This window comes from Lissotriton vulgaris, chromosome 6, assembly GCF_964263255.1.
Source record: "Lissotriton vulgaris chromosome 6, aLisVul1.2, whole genome shotgun sequence".
In the NCBI taxonomy this organism is placed as follows: domain Eukaryota; kingdom Metazoa; phylum Chordata; class Amphibia; order Caudata; family Salamandridae; genus Lissotriton; species Lissotriton vulgaris.
The window spans coordinates 1230919561-1230944206 of NC_141694.1; the positions used below are offsets into that span (position 1 = coordinate 1230919561).

Consider the following 24646-nt stretch of genomic DNA (forward strand, 5'->3'; position numbering starts at 1 on the left):
AGGAATTGCCAAAGATTTTGATATTCCTTATAAATTACCTAATAGTGATTCAGTAAATAGTGAATCGCTATTAGGTAATATTACTCCATTTGTCCCTATGGGCTAAAAGGCCTACATGTGTGAATGGTTTTGTATTAGCTAATTTGTGATGACCTAATTAGCAATAGCAAATTAGGTAATGCAAAGGCATGGGTGTCCTGAAGCCTAAGGCCCCCCTGAAGCACCCCCAATTAAATAAATGTGCACATGTAAGGGGCATATATACCCTAGGGGCATGTGTGCGCTACTTGGCACTTTGAAACATGCAGTTTGTGCATTTTTCAAAGTTTGCACATGGTTACTATCGACTTGAAGTCAATGAGAATTGTATTTTCCTAAATGCACAGTTTGCATTTGGAAAATGCTTCATACATGTGCCAAGGGAATCGCATATTGTAGGTAGCTGCAATTTTTTGCAATTACATGAAATTGGACTAGAAAGCCTTTCATACATCATGAAAGGCTATTTTGCATTAGCAAACAGACGATTTTACTGAATCATCATTTGTGAATGCAAAAAACGTTCATACATGTGGCTCCACATGCCTTAATGAAGTAGTAAAAGCCACTCAAGCATATCAGAAGCTTGCGTGGGACCGAGGGCCCACATATTTGCGGGGCCTTTCTTTTGTACCTGAAAAAAGAGCAAAGATAGTGTTCTCTGGGAAAACAGAAGACACATTATTTGGTGCCGCCTATCAGTGCATTAGCAGCATTAAGTAGCAATAGATCAGGCCTTCCGTTTTAATACGTAAAACATGTTGCTACAGTATAGGAGGGGCTCAATATGAGTATGGCGTGGGACAAACAGAACTGACTTTCCTCCCTTGTAACTACAGCCATCTTCCTTAGAGACATATTGGTTCTCACTTCGGCTGCTGCAGGTGAGTAGACCGCTAGGTAGTGCTCTCCGGCAAATAGAAAATCTCAGGCCTGGTGGGCAGTGTCTCTCATTGACAGGCTCCCCAAGCCATGGTGGACACTGTCTACCATATTCGTGACATCTCTGGATGTCCCTCATTTCATGGGGGAGATACCCATGTAAATGAGGTTATCTTCCTACCATGGCTGATTTCTATGTTGCTAGAACCCCCTACTCTCGCTACTTCAAGGCCAGCCCCCTTCCACTGACATAAGCAAAAAGGGCCTGGCATGTTCCTAGCATGGGATCAATCTGCTGTGTTTCACTGACTATTTAACTGGAATTTTGGATTCCGTAAAAATACTTAGCACTCACCAAATAAGGGTGCACGTTATATGACTGCTGCAAATACAAAACATATGCCTTTCCCACAGTGGAAGAAGCCATTCTCGCATTTCTTCCAAGTGCATGCAGGAACTATGAGGTGGGTTGAGCTAACACAGAGCTTCCCAGGTGACAATTGGCATGGGCTACTACTCTTCTTCCACAACTTTAGGGGCCTCATCTATAGGGCCATTACACGGCCGGTGCATCACTTTTTTTGATGCACTGGTGGTGCAGTGTGCCTGCCTGCTTATATTTACAAGGCCACATAAAGTCACACTGCATGAATTTTCATGGCCTTGTAAATAAAGGGCCCCTTTCATGCATTACTCTGCGTGAAAGGGGCACTCCATAAGTGTTGCTGTGGGTGTTCCCAAGCAACATTTATGGAACCTGACACATTTCCAGATTTACAATGTTTTGTAAAGCTAGGAGTGTGTCAGAATCATATACTGTCCCAGGGGAGGCGTAGGAGTGGACAACAAGGAGAAATACTTTTATTTCTCCTCATTTTTTTCTCTTTCAATGCATGCTGCATTGTGCATAGAAAGAGGTGAATGCCATCAGTGATTGTTTTTGTGAAGGAAGAAATCCCTTCCTGCACAACGTAAGCACCCTTGCAGCATGACACAAGGGTACAACCTGCACTGGTGCATGGCATCCAATCGTGGGCCAGCACAGGGGAAATCACATGGCTGTGTCGTATTGTTGTTAATACGACCCAAACCTGTGTTTTTAAAATGATGCAGCTTAGAGCAGCAAAATGGCTTGTGGCGCCGCACCATTGTTTTGTAAATGAGGCCCTAGGTTTCTTACAGTTTTGTATCACTTTTCAACTTTCTGCATCAGCATCAGTGAATTAACATGTCTTTATTCAGCAAATCCCCATAGTATGATTCCATTTTAGGCCGCTGCATATCTGATTTCAGAACTTTAGTGAACCTTTTCTGCATAGAGGTATGCAAACTTTATCAAGATAATCATGCTGTATTTTAAGACAAATGTGTGATTTTCTTTAGCACAATTTCCTGCATTTTTAAATGTACATAATTTTCCTGGCTAAACATATGATTTTTGAAGCCAAACTTACATTTTAAATACAAAATTACAGCTGTTTTGGAGCAAATGAAATATTTGAAGCCAAATGCAGCTGTATTAAATTCAGGTGTCCACAGTGGTGCTGGAACAATTTTCAGAGTTAGGCTGCTGCCATCAATGTTACAGCACTGAACTCATAGGAATTGTCAGAAATCCGCGGACCACGCAAACAACAAGTGTAGCAAATGAACCATGTCCAATCAGCAGGAGTGTGGTAAGGATGTGGGATGTTGCTGGTAGTGCATTTTGGACACATTGTTGCAAATATATTATTCAAACATGGTGTACTAGAACACTGCTGCTATTTACAGACACCGCATTCTCCATTGAAGCGACCACTAAATTTGCAAAGATATGCGGTTTTTCTGATAAAGCTATATATAGCATAAACGATAATGTGGATTTCAGGGAATGTTTGTCATTTGCACAACAACAAGTAAAGAGTCTTAATTTGTTTTGATCCTATTGAAATCTTTGTTTCCATCACACTTCAGAATGACAAACAAAGCTCTTTATTTGAGCTTTCCGGACTGCTGATATTTTGAAAGATTTATGTAGTTCAAATATAGTTTTTACATTTTGGTGTGTTTTTGAAACAAATGACATCCTTCAGCCTTTACTTTCACACCAGGAAGATTGTCACATAGTTCATTGTACAATATCCTCTTGCATTGGAGTCAAAGTAAAAAAGTGAACACCAGTTTCCATGTTAAAAGAATAAGCAGCAATTTGTCAAAAAACCTATCCGGACATTTGACCTCTGTTTTTGAACACACAACAAATGCGACACGATAAAAAATCAATTTAAAGGCATCTTTATTGCACATACACCTCCAGAAATCTAGTATGTTATTTGGGGTGCTGCAGCTTCCACGGCATATCTGTGTCCTAGTGGGGTAAAATGGGTAATCAAGAGGTTTTGTTAGGGGACAAGTTTGTAGGAAGGACTATGGGACAGATGTGCTAAAGGGCTTTGTGTGCAACTCGCGAAATGCCGGTTTCTTATGTACAAATTCCATTTTCGAGTCTGGCTTGTAAAATGAGGTAGCAGTTCATACCGATTGGATTCAACATTCCTTCCAAACTGCAATTTGGTATGCAATGTTTCAATAGTTTGCATGTACAATTTAGGTCACAAACCATTGAACAATTACCAACACACCAATGGTGGTATTAACTGATTCACAATGGGGAAGGGGTCAAACTGGGACCAACTGCACTTTGGGAATCATGTTGGCAGCCACAGGGGGCATGCACCAGACTCTAAATCAGGCCCTAAGTATTTAGTTTCCATGGGGACTGAATAGAAGCTTTTTGCTCCACAATTTACAGAATTTTTGGGGAAAAATATTTAAAATTTTGGGGCCCTGATTAAAAAATGTATGAGAGGTAAATTGTATGTCTATTTGTGGGCTAAACGTACACATTTTTTGGATACAATGAGGTCTCTTTGGAGATCGAAATTGTGGCTTTTTGGCATTAAATGCAGTATGGGGACAGGTGCTTAGTGCTTTTATGGTCACAAGCACATGGTCTGTGATGCTAAATGTATAGCATCTTTTAGGTCAAATGAAGAGTCATGTAGGTTGATCATCAACCGTTTTTAGGTCAAATACACACCGTATTATTGGCGAGAGGACAGAAATGTTCAATTAAATGTACCGCATGTGTGGGGCTAAGCATATGCCATGGCACGCAGATTTAGAATAATAGACAGAAATTTGGTAAAAACATCTAGCATTTCTGGTAAAAACATCCACAGTTTTGGAATCGTAACATAGACTTGGCAGGATGAAAATAATTGTGTTGCTTGGGTGAAACATAGGGCTTTCTGGGAAAACATGCAGCAAATTGTTCTAATTCTTCATCTTTTACTTCCTCGTCAGACACCATTCTTGCAGCAAGTAAAAAATGTTTATCAATGAAAATGTGCACACTTTAAGGAAATAAAGTCAAAATACACCTTTTGTTTTCTCTTGCAATGTGTTGCGCCTTGAAAGCATTGGAGTGATCGCTGTGGAAAACACTTACCGCTGTGGCAGAAGGCGCTCAGAATTGAGGTATCCAGATTTGTGCACTTCTTTGGAATAGTCTCCAAACTTGGCCTGCACTGCGTAGGAACCGAGCAGCACAGCGGTCTCTGGAGGGCAGTAGATCTCGTCACTGAGAATGCCATCCTTCACCTGCAGGAAGAACAGCTTCTGAGTGATGTCCTGAATCAGTTCCTCAGAAACATCTTCGGGGAAGAATTTGGCGCGGAACTTGAACTGGAGGGGGTTCTCTTTCCTGACCTCCTGAGCAGACACCTGTGCAAGATGGGAACAAGAAAGGGAAAATCAAGATGGAGGCCAACTCAAGAGGATTCAAGAAGGTGATATATTAGGAGAAAACAGTGACGAATGGAGTGAAACAAGTGAGTCTTAGAGGTCTGTAATTTATTCTGGTTCCTGTAACCACAGCATGTACACTGTGATCAAAAACATTTCTAGCGTTTTAGATCAATGTTTTATTGCCAACTGTGTGTTCACAGGACAAGATATCAACACTGGTAACAGAGGAGGAAAGATTTGACCCACCAAAGCAGCTGGGGTCCTCCATGAAAGAAGAACAACATTAACTGTCAATGCACCGTTCTCCCTTGCTTCTACTATTTCAATAGTGAACCATCCTAATTAACGAAGAATGTGCTCTTCGATTGCCCTCAACAATAAACCTACATCTTGTTAATAAAAAGGCAACCCACACTGACCTGGTTTCTAATAGCCAACATACAACATGCAAATATTTTCTCCAGAGGTTGCTGAATGCAGTGGCGGGGGTTGACCAAATTATGTGACATAGTTGACTAAACTATGTGGCAAGCAAAGGCAACATGCTATACATTTTTATTTGAACTATTTGGCCCTGAGGAAGGCTGCTATAATTTTGGGGCACCAAGACTTCATCACAGGAAGTAAAATGGATGATTAGAGTGGTTGTATCCAACCCTAGGCAGAACACTATGCAGCACTCTATCGATTGTCGCGATGTTTGACACTTTCCTATCCAAGTAGTGATAGGATGTAAATTGGACTGTATGGCGATTCATGGGTATTTTGGTTCATGCAATTAACATTGTTTTGTGGGAACTGTAACGCCTGGGAAAATGTAAGTAGATGCATCTTTTAAGTGGGATTTCTATTGGTTTACACAGTTAGTGATTTTTTAAAATATTTTCATAGGAGATGGGTATCAATTACAATAAATAGATTATTGTATATGAAATTGAGGTTTTCCTTTTGATGTACTGACAATAATAATAAACAAATAGGTTGTTTACTTAATAACAGTAATAATAATGATATTTATGGTGAATGAACAGGTTGTTTAGTTAATGAATGGAATAACACGTTATATTGGTTACTTTAAGAAAGAAGTTTAAAAACTTATTTTGTGTAATACCTTGTAATTTTAACTCACTCACCCCTTCAAACGAACAGCGGATCTAGCGCTGCAACGAGTCCTGCACTTCGCCATCACTGAGGGCGAGGCGCCACGTCTGACACGCCCACCTCAGCTGGCCACACCCCCATGACGCCCTTCCCCACGGACATAAATTATGTGTCTCGCTAGGAAGCGCAGCGGACGGGCGCAGCGGGCGCGCCGTCAGCGCGCCGAAGGCGCGCCAAAGGCAAGCCCGTCTGGGCCCGTCCGGGCCTGGACCGGGCCCAGGGCCAGACCCCCTGCCTTTTCCACGGATTCTACCCGTACGTGTTGGACCAATACCCAACTACACCTACTAAACTCCTCCCCTTGCTCGGCTATCACCCGCTGCAACCCAGACCACTTAGAATCTGTTCCTTTTCACTGCCCTCAATGCAACTTCACTCTCCCGCCCTACCAATCTTGCCTGCCTCCTCGTCTCACACCGCAGCACCCCTCGTCTAACCACCGGACTCTGAAAACTGGCTTGATCAATTGCCGGTCTCTCCCCCGTCATGCCAACGACATCTGGATGTCTATCTCCTCTGATGAGTGGGATATTCTATTCCTCACTGAGTCCTGGATCACTGATTCCTCCTCTCCGGATATCTATCTGGCTATCACCCCTGGATACGATATAAAGTGCATGAACCGGGCTGGTGGTAAATCCGGAGGCGGACTAGCCGTCATCCTCAAATCCCATCTTCAGCTGACTTTTACCAAACTCACTAATATTGGTATTATCGAAGCCTTGTACTTCTCTCTATCTGACTCCGCGGCAGTTATACTGGCTGGCACATTAGTTTATAACCCCCCTACCGCCACCTCCCCTTCTCTCACTGCCCTCACCCACCAACTGGCTGATCTATCCCTCAAACACCAATATTTTCTAGTCCTAGGTGACTTTAACCTCCACGTAGACAACCCTCTCTGCGCGAAGGCGAACAATCTGCTGGAAACTATGGAAAGCCTGAACCTCAAACAATTAGTCACCGGTCCCACTCACGTGGCTGGTCACACCTTGGACCTCATCTTCTCCAATTTCTCGACTATCACTGTCCTCTCACCCCTTCCCCTCACTTGGTCCGACCATTATCTTATCCCCTTCTCTCTTACCCTCGGCCGGAAAACTGTCCCCCTGGCCCCTAGGAAGGAGTTGGGAAGAAAGTGGCACAAGGTCACATGTGCCACCTTGGACCCGGTATTCCACTTCCAGACGGAGCACCTCTCCTCTGATATGGATGGAACTGTTTCCAGGCTAAATGCTGCCCTTGTCAATGCTATTGACGCCATTGCTCCCCAGAAAGTCATAGCCTCCGCAAGATCTCGACCCTCCGCCCCCTGGATCTCTACCTCCCTCCGTGAGGAGAAAAGCAGATGCAAAGCACTCGAACGTAAGTGGAGACTAAACTACGACCCTGAAGCTAAACTTACCTACAGATCTGCACTGAAAAAATTCCTCAAACAAAAAAAAAAAAAATCGCTATGAAAGATCATTTTTCTTCTCAAATCACCAATGCCAAAAACTCGTCTAAAACCCTCTTCACCATTGTCAAAGACTTTATCAATCCTCCGGCTAGGGCCACTCAGAACACTGCGAGTCAGGCTCTATGCGAGGGACTCTCAGATTACTTCCTCGATAAAATAAACAAACTTTGTGTCTCCTTCCCTAAAGGGCTAGTTCCCCTGCCTCCCCCCTTCAGTCCCCCAGCTTCGTCGTCTTTTCTCTCCTTTAATAAACTCAACCGGGACGATGCTATTAGGTTACTCACCCAGTGCAAATCCGGCGCCCCCTCTGACCCTGTCCCCGCGAAACTCATGGGAGAACTGGCGCCTTCGCTAGCCTGCTCCTTCCTTTCCATCTGGAACGCCTCCCTTCACCATGGCTTCTTCCCTACCACCTGGAAGGAGGCCATGGTGATTCCTATTCTAAAAAAGGCGGATGCCGATCCCACTGTTTTCGCCAACTACCGCCCCATCTCCCTTCTCCCCAAACCCGCAAAGGTCCTGGAAAAAGCTGTGCAGTTGCAACTCACGGAATATCTGGAAAACCACTCTCTACTGCACGACTCACAATCCGGATTCAGAGCGGGATTCAGCACTGAGACGGCACTGTTGGAAGTTTCGGAAACCATTCGGGAATGCGTGGACAGGGGCGAGGAGGCCATGCTGGTCCTCCTCGACCTGTCAGCAGCTTTCGATACGGTCTCCCACCCCATCCTCCTTGACCGACTCAAACAGATAGGCATTGGCGGCACTGCCTTCAGCTGGATCGAGTCCTTCCTTTCGGGAAGAAGTCAGAGGGTACTGCTACGGCCTTTTAAATCGGATGAAAAACCCCTGTCATGCGGTGTGCCACAGGGCTCCGCCCTCAGCCCCCTGTTCTTTAATGTCTACCTTGCCCCACTGGCCGATGTTGTGGAGTCCTACGGAGTCAGGGTGGTCTCCTATGCTGACGATACTCAGCTGGTATTTTCCTTTAGAGACCACTCGGACTCCTCATTCAGCAACTTCCGCCAGTGCCTCAACAACATCAGTGTCTGGATGACTGATAACCACCTCAGACTAAATGCAGACAAGACGGAGGTGCTGTTCTTCAATCAGAAAGATCCCATCCCCTCCTCCTGGTGGTGGCCCACTGCACTTGATCCCGCTCCCTCTCCTGTTCACTCTGCTCGTAACCTGGGCTTCCAGTTTGACGATTCCCTCTCATGCAAAACTCAGGTCAATAAAGTGACCTCTGCCTGCTTCCTGAAGTTGCGCATGATCAAAAAAATACTCCCCTATCTCCCTCTGGACTCCCGCCGTACAGTTACCCATGCCCTCATCACGTCCCACCTGGACTATGCTAACAGCCTCTATGCTGGTGCCCCCCAGTATCTGTTAGACCGGCTTCAGATCGTCCAGAATGCGGCGGCCAGATTGATTGGTAATATTCCCTACCGTCAATCAGTATCCGCGTATCGTAAGGAGCTTCACTGGCTACCAGTGGCCAGCCGTATCCAGTTCAAGATCCTTACCCTTACCTACCGAGCCATCAACGACCTCGGACCCAACTACCTGAAAAAACGTGTCTCTATATCTCGCTCCATCAGATCCTTGAGATCCAATGACCTCCGCCTCCTGATCTCTCCCCGTTTTAGACTTTCTAGAATGGGTGGCAGAGGGTTCAGTGTCACTGCAGCAAAACTGTGGAACGCTCTGCCAATCGATCTGAGATTCTGTCCTTCCGAATCCATCTTCCGAGCCAAACTTAAAACCTGGCTCTTCTCTGGACTCTGATTTCTCCCTGCTGCTCTCCCCATGCTCTATGTACCTTCTTCCCCCCTAGAGACTCAGGTTCTAGCGCCGGGACACCCCTCCGGGGGTAGCTGTGCGCTCTATAAACTACATAAACATAAAAACATAAAAGTTAACTTTTTGAGAGTTATAAAGTTGATTATTCTGTAACTTCCGTTTCTGGTATCCAGAGTTAGGATAACATCTGTTAAACTGTTCACTGTCTGTATTAAATATTTATGCCAAAGACTGTGACCACAATAGCTTTCAGTATCAACTATAGTCACTACATGATACGTCATGACTCTGTATGGTTGCTCCTATAAATCCTGTGAAGGAATAATTGAGAACACAGACAATCATCCCTAACTGTGCTGGTGCTGCAACATGCATCCAGGGATCTGGATAAAGAAGCATGTTGGGAAGTAGAGCATGTGCATAGGGGGATGAATTCAGTTCGGTCAGTCAGCCTCTGCAAAAGTTACACTTGTTGTACCTAGCAGTTGTGAAGATCCTAAAGAGGTACAAAGTCATTGGAGAGAAGGCAGACACTGGGCGAGTTGTCAGGGTGCCAGGTGCGACTTTAAGGAATGGGTGGCAAGTTTCCACACAGTTTGGGCATTCGTCCATCCTAGGTTTTACACTAGCCAACGTAGTCAGTGGGTAGCATTTCTTATGTAAACATGGTAGTCCATTTGAGGGGTCTCCGTTTCTTATTTTGGTGGCATGAGTGAGGTGCTACAGATTTGATCTTAAATACTAATATTGCAATGACAATTATGTCACATTTGTAAATAAGATAAGGCTCTTTGTCAGGAACATAAAATGGTAATGCATAGAATGTTTAACTGTGATCAAAATGGGTATAGATTAAAGGAGATTTAAGGTCCGGTACCACAGACCAGGGTAGGCAAGATGCAACACTACAGTGTTAGTTAAGGTACAGCTCCAGGGATACCATGGCGAGGTCACAGAAGAATGTTAAATGAGATGTAAAGGCCACATGCCCAAGGGCTTAATTCATGCAGAAGGGATGCATAGAACAGAACATGGTCTATGGCAATGACCTTGGCAGTGTTGGAACAGGGGGGTCAATTTGAGTCTAGAATAAGTTACCTTTACAGTCAAAACCAATAGGTATGCTCACACCTGGTGGATGGGAAGATGAAAGGGGGTGTGAGTAAGAGGAGTCACTTGATCACATTTATTTCTGACAAGGTAGATACTCATTTTCGAAAATACAGTACTAAAATGAGAGAGTTTATACTGCCTTTGTGCTCCACATACCACCCTCCTGGTGAAAAATACTAAAGTGGGAAACACTAGTGTGAGAAGTTGGCCTGATATATAATGTTCAATATTCTAGTGAGCACTTTGTATCAGTCCAAACAACCCTTATTGATGATTGGTTGTAAGTCAACCTTATAGACCAGCTATCCTAGTAGCATGGATACGAGCAGTCTTCGGGCTAAACTCTAGAGGGCGTGTTAAGCCAGCTGTTATACCATCACATATACCCCTTGAACACCAAGTGAAAGGACACCACACAAGTGTTATGAAAATAAACAGTGTATTTTTTTAAATCACAACAGCCCTGTACTCTTTATGAGGACAGGGTACTAAGCACACAACAAAACTCTTACGAAAATACTTTAAGTTGCACAATTTACACAAATGCCCGAGGGGCACGAAAAACCATATACTATGAAAGTGGAATGCGAAATTACTAGCAGGTAAGTACTGGACTAATAGGCTTTGGAATCGCTAGGACTACATTACTGAACCTTCAGATTACTAGTAGGAGGCCTAGGGGACTCGGGTGCAGAGTGTGCACTCTCACGCGGGATGCGGGACAAAGTCTATGGAGGCTAGTAAAAGCAAAGTTAGTGTTCTCGGGCGAACCCGACTAGGTCGGCTGAACACGAAAGTGGATCTGGACCCTTGGATAGTGAGGCTATGCTGGGGCACCGAAATGCCGAGTTTACCTAGCCCAGGGGCTGCGGCTGCATAGGTCTGAAAAGACGTCGGGAATCCTCGTTGACGAACCAGGAGCCTGAAGAAAGAAGTTGCTGGCAGGCGACCAGTGGAGATTGTTCGATGGATCCAAGCCTGGATCTAAGATGGATGACACCTGAAAGCAGAGGGGACCAAGTTCTTAATCACTAGCCAGCAGGGCCGTTTCTGCCATTAGGCAGGGCTAGGCGGCCGCCTAGGGCGGCAAAAGGGGGAGGGCGGCAAAAAAAGTGTGCATGAAGGTCAGGGTCCCTTGGAAGGCCCCAGCGCGCTTTGGTGGAGTCCTGTCTGAGGACGCAGCATTCACAGCACTGTGCCCCTGTCTTGAACACAGGGGCGGGTGCCTCGAGTCCCCGGCGAGCAGCCGAGGAGCTAGACGAGCAGGGGGGCATCATCAAGCAGGGTCCATGGCTCTGCTCGGAAGGATTTTAGTTACAAGATGCTGAGACCTGCACGCCCGTGGCCTCAGCCTTCAGCAGGGCCTCCCTCCTAGTGCCCGCCTCTAAGCACTTGGACAGCCTCAGGTCGACAGCTGTGGGAAATGCACAAATATATCTACTTACGTTAATGCCGAACTGCAGGTGAAGATGTTACTTGGAACTTTGAAGTGCCTAATTACATTTTTGTCATGTTGGTTTCTTTTAAAACATAAAATACTGACATAAAATAATTTCCCATTTTCCGAACTGGTAATGGAGGTTTACAATTCCTATGTTTATAGCACAAACTATGTGGAGTTAAGCCAGCCCTTTCATGCCAATCGTTAGCAGGGCAGATAGCGGTTATTTCAGAAAGGGAAGGAGAGCGTAACTAGGAGCTCGATTCTTCCTTCAGTAACACCTGCCGCTCCCACCCCCACCAGGCACGTGGATGCAGATGTTAGGCAGGCAGGCCCAGAAAGCCCTGGCCAGGTCCACAGAGCCTTTCAGTAGCTCCGCATTTCATCCATTCCACAGATCTGGATGGGGTGAATCTCCCATTAGAAAGGATCTTTAAGCCGGCACTCATGAAAGGCATCCTCACGGTCCGTTTCTCGCAGGGGCTTGAGTAAATTGGCTTGGCAAGAAGGGATGTCTGTCCAAGCAAGAACTAGACATCCTCCCATGCCCACCGCCAGCTCAACACTGTCCTCCCTGCAGGCCCCTTCTAGTGAGTAGTAATTGTGTAACGCTGCAGAAGACGGATGACCACGGTCCTGAGAAAGCACTAGAGACAGGCTTCATTTCTTAGCGCCGCCTAGGGCGTTCTGTGGTACACAATATGAAGCTTATTCCAACCAAAATTTTTATTTTTAATGGCGTTGTCTTGAAAATGTGCTTCTGATCAGTTGTTTTATTTTTGGATCAACGTCTCCCCCTTTTAGCCCTACTCCTGGTGCCAAGGGGAGAGGATGTGGGGTAAGGGCCAGAGATGCCAGCATTGGAGCTGGGGTACCAGGTTCGAGCCTCCGTGTCGGCTGAACATCCTGTGATTCTGGCCAAATCACTTAACCTTCCCGTGCCTACCAAAAATAAATGTTTCCTCGTGTAACATAAGTGGCACTCATGTAAAGTGCTCCAAAACCTTTGGGTCGAGATTGCCAAAATATAACTGCAAAAAATAAAGGTGCATTGGGTACAAATCTGGCCTCGCTTTAGACCCTTCCACGTGACTGAAGGTGTTCAGAAAATTACAGTAGAGGTCACCCCACTCCAAAATAGTGGACAGGCAGCTCAAAGCTGTAATTCTCACGGTCGCTATTTTGGAGTGGGGGCCAGCTGAAGTGGACAGATCTACAAAATGCACCTGCCCGATCCCGAGGAAGCAGACACGTCTAATCTGATGGCGCTCCCCAGCTAGGACTTTTGGATGAAACAATATGAGGTCAAATTCACCCCCTGCTTTCACTGCCCCCTCGAAGTCATGTAGTGTTTCTTAGCCCTGGGGCTCCACTTGGTAACCAAGTGTCTTGGTTTCAAATTGCAGCGGTTTTGTACATGAATCCCTGACCCCAACAGAGCGCAAGAACAGCAGGATGTGCCCAGGGAGGCTAATCCTGGGACTTTTCCCAGACTTGTCGCACTACTGTTCTGTGCTTTTGCTATAACTTTAAAAGCAAAAAAATCTGGACACGGGAGGGGGCAGCATAATTCAATTCTCGCCTAGGGTGGCAAAACACCTAGAAACGGCCCTGCTAGCCAGTGATTGTGTGGGCACCAGGATGGCACCGGGCGAAGTCACCTCGACCAGGTGAGTGGGCGACGCTGGGCTCTGCAGTCTCACGGACCAGGAGGCGTTGTCGGCGACCAGGATGGAGGTGAGAGCTGTCCCGCGATGGTTGATGCTGTCGACATCGCTGGACCCAGGATTGGGGCAACAAGACTTGGGAAATTCAAGCCCACGCGGTGGACCTAAAATGGCGTCTGGAGTGGACCAGGAGGGTCCGGGGCGCTCTTCTTTTGGAAGGGAGCAAGGGCCAGTCTGGAGCAACCAGACCAGCAGTGTTGTCGTCGTTGATCGTTGTCGGGAAGGCCACAAGCCAGTGGGCTACTAGCCAGACAACGCGATGAGCAGCCAAAAAGCAGAAGGGCCCCACGCAGATCTCGTGGATGCTGGGGGGCTGATCTTCGGTGCTGGAGCTGCTCAGGGTCGGGGCTTCTCGGACCCCAAAGCACTCACCAGAGGATCCCTCGGCGGTCGTGCTGGATAGAAGCCATGCAGTTCTGATGATGGCCGGTCCCTCGAGGTCTCGTCGCACCTACCGTTCTCAGCTTAGCTGTAGAGGTAGGTAGAGGTCAGAGGTGCCAGGGAAGCCGGGTCTCGTCGAGCTGGTCAGTCGGATTCCGGAGGAAGGACATGCAGCAAACCGCAGAGTTCTTAGATGGTGCCTGCGGATGCAGGGTGACTACTCCTTAGCCACAAGGGAGAAATCTTGAGAAGAGTCGAGAGTTCCTTTCGTAGAAAGTAGTTTCTTGAATCAAAGATGATCTAATTTGGAAGGGTCCCCGCTCCTGCCTTTATCCTAAAGAAAGGGGTGGGTATGCGACTAGGTCCTGCCCTAGGGGTGAGACCAGGAAGGGGGGTGGTTACACCCCTCTCCCATGCCGGACTTTCCCCAGGCCAGGGGCTGGTGTGCCCCTGGAACTGGTTCTAGCCGGCAGATGCGTAGTGAGCACCGGGGTGCCACTTGCAGTCACCTTCCTGTAAAGCCCTGCCTACCCAGGATACACAAAACCCTGTCTGGGATGGTGCTAGCACCGCCCCTGACAGGAAACCCTTTGCCCAAGCTCCCCTCGCTGGAAGGACTCCCAGCTGCAGGGGGTCAGACACGTGTCTGTGGTGGCAGCATCCATTTTGTGATGCTGAGGCTTGAGTTAACTTTAACCGGGGTTCACAGTTACATACATGTCGTGTCCCTCTAGAAGGGTGGAATGCTAACCCCGTCGCCAGAATTGGCGAGGGGTTAGTATTCCAATTCGTATGACACCTTACTCGACATGTTTTGATAAAGCGATACCAGAGATAGCATTTAACCGCGAGGATTGTAATGCACTTAAGAGTATATGGTATGCGTTATCATGGAACAGCTATCAGGACTTGGTTCCGCAAGCTGCAGACGGGCTCAGCTCATGGCAGACCACCATCTCACACGATTCCAAGCACTCTGCCTTCAGGATTGTCAAGGCCTGCCATAGGAGTGACTGATAGGAATCTGTGTGTCCATTTTTAGGGTTAGATATAGGTATACTATATCTAAAGCAAAGGGTGATTACACCACCTTGCCCCAGCTGTCGTGCAGCCAGTTGTGTCAGATTTAGATGGCCATCCAGGGGTGGCATTATACATGCTTCAGCCCCTGGTAGGCCCTGGGTACACCTACGCCCTGAGTGACAGGGTCTGATGAGGTGGCCCAGTACCAATTGGATAATGCACCTAAGGTACACATGTCAATTTAGTGAGAGAACAGCTAGGCTGCGGGTCTGATTAGCAGGCCCGCAGCCAGAGAGAGTCGTAAACCAGTGAAACAAAAGCAAAAAATCTGGGTGATCATAGGATTGCAGACCCTACTCTCCTACATCTAGTTTAGGACTAAGGGCCGGATTTAGAGTTCAGCAGACGGGATACTCTGTCACAAATGTGACTGATATCTCGTCCACCGTACTACAAGTGTATTATATCTAGGGTTTCCCGATTTATAGTATTTTTTTTTTTTTGCAATTCCATTTGTATATATATCCATATTTATTTTTGGGCCATTTTATTACTAATTATCCTGATAAACATGCACTCATATTTTGATGCCTGTTGCATTTCAGCAAATTAAGCAACCAAATATAACAAGACACTACTACGACAGGTAAATATTAGCATTATATATAAATATTTGTTAACCTGTGCCTGTATTTAAGGGAGACTCATCCAGTTTTACATTCACCATGGTGTCTTTGTACTCAGCAGTTGGTCATGAATTCATGAAGGGCAACAAGAAGAGTTATTCACAAACAGCACCATTTTCTGTATTTTTCTGCTTTTAAAAATAAATACAGACAGGAAACAGATAGCTTTCTGTCTGTAATTATCTGTAAGAATCAGTAAAAACGGAAAATTGGAAGCCTTAATTATATCCTACGGCACTTGTAATACAGCGGATGGACTACCCATCACGTTTGTGACAAGAGTATCCCATCCGCAGAACTCAAAATCAGGCCTCAAGTGTGGCATGAGAGGAAAGAAGGCACCGCAACAAACAAAAGAAGCACTATCAGGACAGGCAGAGACATGACATAACCACAAATGACTTCGCAAACGCTGAACAAATGTAAGATACGAAAATCTGTGTAGAAAATATAGAACCTTCACGACCCAATCAAGACCCCTCTTGATTCAGATCAGGTTTTGAAGCAGTGTTTAAGCCCACCTACTCGCTTTCATACCGGATCACAAGTGCAATGGGAGAAATGCATGTACATTAGTGTGTGACAACCGATATTAGAGAAATTAGAGGGCGGCAAAGCTGCAGTGTTCAGCACAGAACCAGAAATCGTCATTTTCAGATGACGCATTTCATACATGTGTCTAAAAACAATTTGAGGACCGCCCCCTTGTCGCTGAATACATGAAGGCGCTTGGGATTCCTCAGATCATGTAGTCCTGCAAGCTGATCTTCTCCTTCAGACTGTTGGGGCATTTCTGTGTTTCATTTGGCAAGTCCAACCCCAGCTACTTACTTGTTTATCAAAACCAGATGACAGCCTGCCAACCAACAGTACACTAACAGTGCCATGCACACAGCCAAGTTTAAATCAACGAGCCACTGTGCAGCGAGTAGCTGGAGGTAATTCTGACCAAACAATAAGTAACTTCTGTGCCAGTACATTCCCGCTCAGCCACCCACCCCTCCACTGTCCCAGCAGCACACCCCAAAAGTGGAATCAGTCACTGGGTTGGCAGTGAACTGTGACCACACGGTGAAACCTGATGCGCATCCCACTCACCTTTTTTTCAAGTTTCAGCCATGTCGGGAATCCTTTGCTATCGACATACTGAAGTCCAAAGTACCAAACTTCACGCAGACCGACCGTCTTCACCACCTGAATACAAAGCACAGTCTGTTGTTACACATTTCAAAGACAGGCACATTCCAGAGGCATGCAACTATCTGAACACCTCAGATCTTTACAGTACACAGGGTAGGTTTAGAAACATTTACAAAATCAGTAGTGTAGTATGTAACCAAGCAGAAAATAAAAAGAGAATTCCGAATGCACACGTGTTCATTTCAGCAATGATGACCCACATATTAGCCCCACCATTCTGTCTGCCAAACTTGGACTTCTACATTGAATGTTTTTTGCCTGCAACTAAAAATGGATATAGTTGGAATTCTTTTAGCTTTGGCTTATTTCTGTGCATCTCGTTTTTCAACGCAGTTAAAAGGATTGGCTTCAAAATAAAACCCCACCTTTGCCAGTAGCATACCAATATGGGCGTTAAGCCTGTTAGCTGCTACCCAACATCGTTTTTTTGCCTACATTGCCACCTCAGATTAGACCTAGCCAAATGCAAATCAGCCTTGATCTTGACCCAATAGGAACAGTGTAGGCCAAACTGCCAGGTCAGGCTCTATCTGAACCAGAACACAAGCAACCCAAAGTGGCGTTTCCCTGATTATCCCACCTATCACTATTTTGCATACTTCAGTGAGAAATTAACCGCCTGGATACCTTATTGGGTGATTAGCCGTGCTTTATAAATCCGGATTGATTGAGAAATGCACCTTAAACTCAGCATACAATCAAAATATGGACCTTGAGTTTACAGCAGGGCAGCTAAAAAAAACTTGAGTGACGCAGAGGTGTTGATACTTTAACCCTCATATCGAAAGAAGAAAAGATGAAGACGAGGAAGGTGAGCAGATCAAGAAGAGGAACACCAAGCCACATTTCAGCCAGGGCTCTGTAAGGGAGGCATAGTTGTCTGGGTAAGCTAGACGTCAGAACCGTGACCAACTAGGTGAAGCAGACGATGGCATGGTCACACCAGAGAAGGATTTTGTCTTGGAACACACATCACAAATGAAGGATTAGGGGAGGTAAGTACAGCTTGTGGCAAGCGGTGAATTGCAAAGACTGATGGCAAAATAATTCAAAAGTTTCAATGTTTTATACAATTGCATCTCCATGGAACCGATGCGACCAGGAACATTAACTAAAATGATGTGAATGAACTCTGAGCATGCAGACTTCCACATATTATTTTTCTAATCCACTGTGTTCTGGATCTATTTCAGAGAAAAAACACAAATATTTAAATCTGTCTGAAAGTGGATTTAAATTTGGAGATAAGAGCTAGATGTAGTGTTTAATGGTGGTGATTTGGCATATAACCGTGTTTATAGTAATAACAAAGCATATAAATTAAAAAGGTGAAAGATTGCCCCTTCATCTGGATCCATCAATACCAGTTCAACGAAGAAAGGAGGGAGACTGGGGTACAATCGACAGAGGCCTGGAATAAAAAGAACAGCAAATCCCCCATATCCAGGGAGTCCCAGCGTGGCTGTGAACTACTGTATTCAATTAGGCTGAATCTTTACAAGGTTTTCAAATGTTTTTAATGGTGTATATGGTTTAATAATTTATGTATAAAAGGTTGAGTGATGTGTATTTGTTGAGGATATATAATTGAACATATATCGGATTTGAAATCAAGATGGGATTAACAAAATAATCGTGTAAACATTACATCACAGGAGAGTGCTTGAGGAACAAGGAAATTAACAAAATAAAAGAAATGAAAAAGTTTACAGTCGATGAATTAATCTTCATTGCAGGGTTAATTAAAACCGTTGCAAGAGATTTAAAACCGATTCATGAAAAAAGAAGACAAATACATTAAGCCTAATAAAACAAGCATTTGAGCAGCGTTTGTACTCCTGCAACAGCTAATCATGCTATTTGCCATATCAAGTAGCAAAAGAATTACAAACATTGGCTACAATTATATCTAACAGGCTTCAATGACTACTTAACCCCTCCTATGCTCATGACCAGTGGCGTAACGAAACCTGAGGGGGCCCCCCTGCAAAGTACATGGAGGGGGCCCCCTGACCCACCGCCCACCTCTTTGCCCTACTGCCCAAAAATGTGGTATATTTTGAATTGAAACCTCTAACATTTAATGAAATGCCCCTATATTTGCGTACTCAAAATTTTAATAAGAAAGTAAGAAACACTGTTACCATATAAGCTAGACCATTTGTAACAGTATTGTCAAGAGCAGATTATTTAACTGAGACAGGAATCAGAGCAATGCCAAGGAAAGGTTGTATTGTTTTCGGAACTGTATATCGCTGAGAAAAAAAAAAGAACAACTGCATTGGGTCTGAATTAGAATTGACATTGATGGAAAATAACTTGAAACTTTGAAAGACAAACCCAAATCTGAAATTTAACAGACTTGACTGACAATATACATGAGCAGTACACAAGATATAACCCAGTATCCTGCAAGCTCCAAGAGAGATAAACTGGTGTGAATTGTCAGCGATTTTGTTCACTGTATAGTATTTTAAATGCACTGAGGATGCAATTTCAATATCTACCATCAGGGCATTATTAGAAAGCAGGGCATAAACAGGCAGGCACACAAGGCTGAGGATGAAAACTGCTTGGATGCTTCAGAAAATTGATGCAGATGTGTGTCTGTATTTATCATTTCTATATTGTAAACAAAGCGAATTCCACAATTTCAGGTGCACATATTATAGACCAGTGCAAACAACACCATCAATACTGCATCATATAGGATAAAAACAAACCATATATGCAAGTATCTAATGACAGAATCTATACTAACTGTAGCTGGTGAAGCAAATAAAAAAGTGCAAATACTTTCAAAGTGCATAATAAAATAATCAGCAATCCAGCAGTATACAAAACTCAAGCGTGTTTTGCAAAGCTATCCCCCTTTCTTCTTGCATCAAGGTGAAAACACTTTCAAATTGTGTGATAAAAACAAGTGACTGGTCAAACAATAACATGCACAACAGCATACAAAAATCAAATTTAACCGGTTTAATCAGACTATGGCCCTTTGGTTTGTGAATGAAGGCGCAAATATTTCACATTGACGTTTTAAACAATAACAAGTTCAGCAGGCAGCAGCATACAAAAATCAAACCAGTTTAGTCAACCAATGCCCCTTTGGTTTGTGCATGAGGGTGCAGATATTTCTAAGTCACTGTTAAAACAATAATAAGTACCGTAGGCAGCAGCATTTTAAAATCCCTGTACTGTACCCTTCCCAGGCACACACACATCTAGCGCAGTCACTGCACCAGTGCAGCACTGCACATTTACCTGAAGTAGACCAAGGGTGAGTCAAGCATGCAGCAGCTGAACTTTTTAAAAAGTGAGTGAGTCTGTAGGCCTCACTTCCGTGACAGGGTAAAAAGGATCTGTTCACTACTACTGATCACTACACAGTATGCTGTCCCCACTGCCCTTGTGCTGCTTAACACCTGGCGAAGGCTGTAGCCTTCCACCACTATAGGATTCCCTCACTATCACCCCTTAGTTTTATAGCACCACTCATACCAGCGTAAGGTGTCGGAGCACTTTACACCACACACAATGCACAGAGACAATCATATGTGTGTAAATCAGTGTAAATCAGTGTATAGGAAATGTTACATCAGACAGGACTACAAGGTGTGGTGTGGGAGTGACATGTCATTGATACTGGTAGGCAGTATAGTTTGAGTCCTTATTCTGGAAAAGCAAAAATTCTGAATTTAAAACGTAACATTATTGTTAGGGATTCTCTTTCACAATAAGAATTGTTTTCTTCCCAAATGAACCCTTTTTGTAAGATCAGGATGATGAAAGACTGGTCAAAAAAACATATAGCTCTGATATATACCTTGCAGTTTGCATACAGCTCTAGGATGACAGTTAATAGCTCAATGTTCTATATTAGGATTTTGCCTTAGAAACAACAAGTAACAAAAGGAGCTCTCTGACAGAAACAATTACCCACTGACCTATTTACATTATATGCACTTCGTTATCTGCATGATACACGTTCTTAGCAGCAGGCATCTTAACCCTCAGCACACTCTTATGATGAGTCAAAACTTCCACTAGACAAACCTCTTTCCAGGAAGATGATAAATCATCGGAGCTATATTGACATTTTAATTGATGTCTATAAATTGCTGGAGGCCAGGGACACAGCAACAGGTGCTTTTAAAATGATAGTATACATTTTGTTTTTAAAAGACGCCCCCAACAGTGAAGTAGTGTGGCTCACTGGTTAGAGGCGGCAGACCCGAGAGCAGAGGACGGCCCGGGACCAGGGTTCGATTCCCGGCGCGGCAGGTTTCTGGACCAGGGTCAGCGGACTCGATAATTCTCTCACCTCGGTGCCCACTCTGATCAGCGATCACACTCGGCAACTCCGGGCATTAGCTTGCCTCATCTTCACTAACGGCCCCACCAGACCGCCGGGGATGCCTGGTCTCACCCTGGAGATACCCATTAAGGGACCATCTCTCAGGGAAGCCAGGAAGGGTTTTGCAGCGGTCGAAGCGCCTTGGGACCCTCCGGGTAAGTAGTGCGCTATATAAATGCCTATACATTACATACATTACATTACATTACAACCCAAGTCAATGACCGGTGCAGTCACACCGATCGCACTGCCCTAGAGCCAGCCCTGCCACTATGGAATGTGTAGACAGGCCGTAGCACAAAAGGCTGTGCTTAGAGGTGGGGAGACAAGTGAGAGGCCAGTTTTGTGGCTGTAGTTGTGGGCCGTCTTCACCTTAGCCCAGACCCCACAAGAAGTGCTATTCCACATTCCTTCCTGCCAGTCCATCAAACTGTGCCTTAATAGATGTGGTCGGGGTGGGGCAGGTGTTCCTCTGGTCATTAGGCCATTCACAAATCGGCCCCTGTGGGACACGGGGCTCAGTAGGTGGAACAGCTAAAACCAAAAGCAGTGTCTTTGCGGTACTCCTCTGCCAAGCACTCCTCGCACTGAGGCCATGGCAGGCGGGGGAGAAGAGAGTGTGAAGAGGCTGAGAAGCACCACAGGGAGGCCAGGCCAGGTGTTGTGGCCCTAGGGTCGTTCGGCAGCCTAAAGGTTGTTTTTTTCCCATGCTCCCTCCCAGGCAGGCGCTTCACATTCATCCCGGGGTAGGCGGGGAGTGCAGGTATCATTCCGAGGCCTTCCCGAAAGGCCAGGTTTGGCTCTACCTTTTGGGCCGTTCCCACATCAGCCCTAAGGGGCTAGCCCAGTGCAGAAGCAATTTGTTTCAGCTGACCTCTCTGCCAAGCCATCAAATTCAGGCAATGGTGGGTGTGGGAGTGTGCAAAGGCGCTGAGGCCTCGCTGGGAGGCCAGGTGTGGTGTTGGCGCCATTGGGACATTTTATGCTCGACCCCAGTTTCAATAATTAGGTTACCTGCACATGTTCCGTTTTCCAAACACCAACAAAAGTACTTGCCAAAAAGATCTGTGCTTTATCTGATAACAGTTTTGACTCATCATAAGCTAGAACAGAGGGTTCATGTGCTTGCTGCAAAACACAACATGCTAATCCCAGATTTGTATTTTATGTACATAGGCCTGTGGGTTACTAGTTTTGCACACCAATTAAATATCAATCAAATCAAAGTTGTGCCCCTGACCGGGTCCCTTAGCACTCCATGTAGCCCCGCCCCATAACCTCCCCTCCGCCCAAGCCCCAACCCAATCACATCTTAATATGGTGAGTACCTGCACTAATTTTTCTCCATTTAAAGCACTGCATATATATATGTACATCCATCTATGTCAATAGTATGATTTTAATTATCTTGACGCCCTGGAAAGCTACATTGGCCAAAAAATACATAGTAAGCCAAAACCCAACATTGTGTTGGATGTGGAAGCATAACACTGCAGCTTTAAATAGTATTTTTTTTTTTTAACCATAGCTCATGCTGGCTTGTTTTTCAGCCCTTAGTAACAAGGTCACTAAAAGCTGGCCTGGCTCAATATTCATTAGCCTAGGCAGAGAAGAGGTTAAAGTCAGCAGCACATTTCAGAGTCCGTCTGTTACACATTTTGCACAAAAGCATATTTGTTCTCAAGGCAAAGCGTACGAACCTGCGGGCACATGGCCTCTTGTTTATTATGAGACTGGGTAAGCATCATGCCCCAGACATACTGTATACCCTTATTGCAAACCACAATGAAGTTTAATTTCAGCACCCCTTCTTCATATGCTCACTTCCACCCCACTCTCAGCTCAGCACCCTCTTCACTTGAGGTTGCCTCCACCTCTTTCACCTTCGTTCCAAGAGTGCGTCCTGGGACCTGGGCACATAGAGAACTGAATAAGAGGAGTGAGGGGGTTCGCAGAGGGGCCTCTCTAACAACGGACTGCCGACTCTCTGCACAGGAGAGACATTCGGCCGTCGCCAGGCTCCTAGTGGTGCCCTTAGGAAGTTAGAGGGGGGGGGAGGAGCGCAGTGCAACATGAGGCAGACAATAAAACTCAAACTGACAACAAAAAAGACGCATTTCCCTGCATTAATGTAAAAAATACGTGTGTTGCTAATGCGTTTCAGGAGGTTCTGGCTTTCTAATATACCTCCCTGTTTTTTTGTTGTAGTAGTTTGTGTTTGGAAGTAAGTGGGGGATGCACACAGGGCAAGCACCACGTGCCAGTTTTGCTTCAAGCAAATACGCCATCACTGCGTCGCCTGCACAAGCTCAGTGGCTACAAACGGTGGCACGCCCAGGGCACAACAGGCCACAATGCCAGCAAGGGATGTGTGCCTTCAAACCCCTATTGGGTAATAAAAGACAAACAGTACTGGGGTGCAACTGCCCCATTACACTCTGGGGCTCCGACACCAGTACACCTGCTGCACTATCGATAAGTACGACTCTGGTGACTAAGGTTTAAATCGTGTTATTGAAAACAAAGGTACTTAGCTCATTTAGAATCAATACAATAAAGTATAGGAACACAATGGAATACTATACACTGTGGTTTCCTAACCCAGCCGGGTAAGGAATTTATTTCCAACAAACAATGTCAAATATACAATGTAGAACAATAGCGTGACACAAGCCTGTGCCGTACTAGAAAGGAAAAGGAAGAATAAGAGTAGAGTGAAAGGGGTGCTTTTCAGGCAAAGGAAGAGAGCAAAGCAGGGTACTGTAAAGAAATTAAAGAGTACTGACAGTATCGCCTGGAATGGAGCATACACAATTTCATAAACAATATTGCGAGTGTAACCCCACTCGTGGGTGTCGACGTTTCGATCCCTATTGCTCAATTAATTACATGGGATCATCATCAGGACTTAGAGATACACAAGACATGCCTGAAAGTAAAAAAGCCTCTGTTTTCGAGGTAAGAAGCCTCTATGTGAGGTTTCCTGCACTTCTAGGTATCAAGCGCGGTGGTTACCGGCGCCAGGCTGGGACCATGGGAACAAAGAATGTGAGGGAGGTCCTTAATGGGATCCAGTTGAGAATTTTATAATAGACGTACAGCTCGTTTCCCGTTTTTGTTTGCGTGTAAAACCGCACTTTCAAAATTGAAGGAGCGGGAAACGGGATATGCAGTATCGGCATCAATGGCCGTTCAAACAGTCCACCGACGATGCGGTGCTTCGGTGCAAGTCAAGATATCGACTCGCCTCTGCTGCGGATACACGGTCGATGCCGGTTCCCTCTCCTACAATGTATATTTGACATTGTTTGTTGGAAATAAATTCCTTACCCGGCTGGGTTAGGAAACCACAGTGTATAGTATTCCATTGTGTTCCTATACTTTATTGTATTGATTCTAAATGAGCTAAGTACCTTTGTTTTCTATAACGTAGTTATACCCATGGTCCTTAGCTATCATATGGGTTCCCCTTGTTTCTAAAAAACAAATAAGGTTTAAATCATAGCTGCAAAGGTTACGGATTGCTTATGTGTGACATTTTCATAACTTCAGTGTAATTATGAGTGACATTCAATG

The 24646-nt window shown here is 45.2% G+C and overlaps 1 protein-coding gene across 2 annotated transcripts in view; it reads right to left on the reverse strand.

Annotated features, from left to right (window-relative positions):
* EZR (ezrin) overlaps positions 1-24646 on the reverse strand; it is a 194235-nt gene that overhangs the window by 57225 nt on the left and 112364 nt on the right. For both annotated transcript variants that reach the window (XM_086927325.1, XM_086927326.1), the window contains exons 4-5: positions 16612-16707; positions 4415-4689 (exon numbers count right to left, since the gene is read on the reverse strand). In XM_086927325.1, coding sequence (XP_086783451.1) covers positions 4415-4689; positions 16612-16707 — 371 coding nt within the window. The remainder of the gene's footprint in view (positions 1-4414; positions 4690-16611; positions 16708-24646) is intronic.